The sequence below is a fragment of the Myzus persicae genome, unplaced genomic scaffold, assembly GCF_001856785.1.
Source record: "Myzus persicae strain clone G006 unplaced genomic scaffold, MPER_G0061.0, whole genome shotgun sequence".
Lineage (NCBI taxonomy): Eukaryota > Metazoa > Arthropoda > Insecta > Hemiptera > Aphididae > Myzus > Myzus persicae.
The window spans coordinates 1-3762 of NW_019101364.1; the positions used below are offsets into that span (position 1 = coordinate 1).

Sequence of the window (3762 nt, forward strand, 5' to 3'; positions counted from 1 at the left end):
TACTTATCTAACATTATGAATCAATATTTTACTTGTATTATTTTTATACAATTATAACATATTATATATAATATCAGCCTGGTTTTCCACGATACTATTTGTGGATTGAGTGGTTATATTATATTTATTTAACTTTATATTTTTGAAAGGTATAATTTTATTTTATTTATAGGACAACCAGTAGTATGCAAGAAGACGAAATAGACGTATGCAACGATTCTTTAGCTAATAATAGTTGTGTTAACGATAATGCTACAGAATGTGAGCCATCAACTTCGTCAACTCTAAACCAACCATCGGAAAAGTCGAAGCAAAACAAGAAAAAAATCGAATGAAAATAATGGTTCTTTTCAACAAGAATTGCTTCAGTTTTTACATAGAACAGAAAATGCAGATCCAGATAAAATTATGCTCAATTCTTTTTTACCATACGTAAAAAATTTAAATAATGCACAGAAATTAGATTTTCAATTATATGTATTGCAGTATTTTAAGAATCTCGATTTGAATAGTAATATTCAGGTTTCATCTCAAACTAATCAAACTAATCCTATAATAACAAATCCATATAATCATCTTGCTCATTATTAGGCGGGCCGCACACCAGAGAAATTATAAACACGAAACTTGTAACATGAAACATGAAACTATAATTGCATGAAACTAGCCGATATATTTGCATAGGGAAACACACACCGAGTTTCATGCAACTATTTTTATTTATAGTTTACGAAATTGATAACACGAAATTTGTTATTCTGGTTTCATTGTTTCAGTTTCATGAACATTTTAGCACAATATGCACGTTTTTAGATTTTACTGAGTGAATTATACTCTACCTATCTAATTTGTTTTATAAACTTATTTACTATTCAATATTTAAAATAAATATTAATATAAATATTTATTATTAATATATATAAATACTAGTACTATTTTAAAAAACATTATTTTTTCGAATTTTTCCACGTACTGAAATAAAGTAAGTTTTTTAAGCTAATCAATAAAACAAAATCATACTTTAAATTATACTTTATATGATTATTTATTTATATTCATATATTTTCTGTTCAATATATTCTGTAGTTAATTAAAAATGCCGAAAAAAGAAGATCCTGTCTTTAATACACTATTAGTTGAAGCAGTAGAAAAATATCCATGTTTGTACAATTATAATATAAACGAATGTAGCAAACGTGAGTCAACCCAACTAGCTTGGGAAAGTATTGCTAAAGAAGTAAACGATACAGGTTAGTGTTAATATAAATAAATATTTTCTATAGTAAATATTATAATTATTATTATTGATATATTGTAAATATTGTAGTATGTAAAAAATGATTTTTTAAAAATGTAAAAACAAGTTTGGGAACATCAGATTGGGTATCTTGTTATTATTTATATCACTTACAAAATTATGTTGATAATAAAAGAAACATAACAATTAGCTACTGAATATAACTAAAAATATGTTTAATATTATATACTAAATGTTTTGTTCAACTGCGTATTTCCACTGCCACGGTAATGAAACTTCTGGTCTTAAAAAATAATTTGATAAATATTCTCGCACAGAACTTGCAGTCGATAAATTATGAACTGCTTGTTGGTGTTGTGCTAAATGCTGGGGAATATTAATTTCATCTTGACTGTTCATATTTTGTGATTCATATAACTTTCCCTCAGTTTTACGTATGTAATTGTGAAGAGCGCAAGCACATTTTATAATAGATATTACAGTTGACTCAGAACACGCGATTGGTGTTTCAAAAATTCTGAACTTGGAAACCATCATTCCAAAGGCGCATTCGACTGATTTTCTACCTCTACTTAATCTGTAATTGAAAATTCGTTTTTGATCGTTTAAAGTCTTCTTTGGATATGGTCGTAGCAAATAAGATTTTAAAGGAAAAGCTTCATCCCCACAAAAATAATATGGAAAATTGGGACCTTCGTTGTCGTATGGTAAAGGTTCTGATTGTGGAATGTTCATTCCTCCAATTTCTAACCATCTACCCAAACGAGATAATCTAAATACACCTCCATCACTATTTCTACCCAAATCTCCAATATCCATAGTGATAAAACAGCCGTCTGCGTCTGCACAAGCAAGTAGTTGTATTGAAAAAAAACCTTTATAATTAAAATTTCTTGATCCTGTGTTATTGAATTTTTTTATGCGTATGTGTTTGCCGTCGATTGAGCCCAAACAATGGGGTAGTTGCCATAAGAGATCATAACGTGCAGCAATATTTTTCCATACTTCTAAACTTGGTACTGGTAAATAGGTAGGTTGTAGACACTCCCAAATAGCTTCTGTCGTTTCTGCAATTATTTTACCAACAGTTGTCTCTCCTCTCATAAAATGTTGAGCCAATGCTCTAAAATTACACCCAGTGGCTAAAAATCTGAAATAATATTTTTTTTAATAGACTAATTCAATTTTTTAATATTTTTTAATAATCTAGTTTCAATTGTCAGAGGCATTTTTAAAAATATTTCCCACATAGCCCACTATGGGGATACGTCCAAATAATAAACCAATCGTAACGAATTTTATTTTTGGGTGTAGATCTGACATGAGGTTAAGAAAATTAATTATTTTGAAAATATGTCAAATAGTGCTACAATTAAAATTTATACAAAAAATGATAAATGTGAATCGTATAAATTATTTAAATAATTAATTCTAAAAATGTTTAATGGTCGATATTAATTAATAATGACGTATACATTTGTTTAGTTATAAACTGTAAAGAGACGTGGAGGAATTTACGGATTGTATTTACAAGAAATATTACCAAAAAAAGTTGTTTCGTTATTATGTACGATTTTTATTGTTTTGTCGATTATATAAATTTGTCTTAAGCATTAAATATTTCTGGATACAACACTTTAAGTGTTTCAATTCTGGTGCCAGCACAAATAGATTTTGTTTGCATGTGACACGTGACAGAACTACGTACAATTGACCATGGGAAAAACACTGGACGGTTAAGTCTAAACTTGCAACATTTTATGTTTGACCTTGTGCCTTATTAATAGTCATTTCACCAGAAATTGTAGCCTTTTGAACTGAAATGACAAATTGGTTGGTATCATTGGTGTTCTAGGAACCAAGACCATTTCCCCAGCTCCACAGCCACAAAGGATTATACACTCAAACAGACAGTTTTTTAAAGATTTTTTGTAATCTTGGTGGACTTAAATTGTAGGATTTTAGAATTAATTTGTGTGGTGGAGTCCCTGAAGGAGATTAAAAATTTAAAAATTCAGTTGGATAATGTATCGCCTCCTCTGTATCTAAAACAACGTGAATTGTCCACTTTGGTTGGTGCATTGAATTTTGACAGTATTATGTTATTTATTTTATTGACTTGATCGTTAGTTGGTGACAATATTGCCCTTTCTTGAAACCAACTTGACGTTTTAGTCGAAATATAATATAAATCTGGGTAAACATTTTCAATTAGATACAGCAAATTAGACAAAAAAAAACATACGCACGGTTCCCCCACACCATGCTCATCGACAACCATAATTAATGTGTTTACTGAAATAACTCATTTACTATGTTTCTATAAACAAAACTAAGATAACGCCATATAACCGATATAAAAATCGCTGAGTGAAAACTTATAGCCAAGTAAAAAAATGAAAAACAATGCAATAAATAAATGTCTCAATCGTGGTTCGAACTCGTGGACACTATGATTGTCATCCTATGAAAGTACCACTGCGCAAGAGAAATCTGCGCACATG

The 3762-nt window shown here is 29.3% G+C and overlaps 1 protein-coding gene across 1 annotated transcript; it reads right to left on the bottom strand.

Annotated features, from left to right (window-relative positions):
* Positions 1-1486: 1486 nt before the first annotated feature.
* Positions 1487-2942, bottom strand: LOC111028835 (protein ALP1-like). Its single transcript, XM_022307594.1, has 2 exons — positions 2890-2942; positions 1487-2408 (listed from the first exon to the last, which is right to left on the bottom strand). The coding sequence occupies exons 1-2, from the start codon at positions 2940-2942 to the stop codon at positions 1487-1489; spliced, it is 975 nt and encodes a 324-aa protein (XP_022163286.1).
* Between the last annotated feature and the right edge of the window lie 820 nt (positions 2943-3762).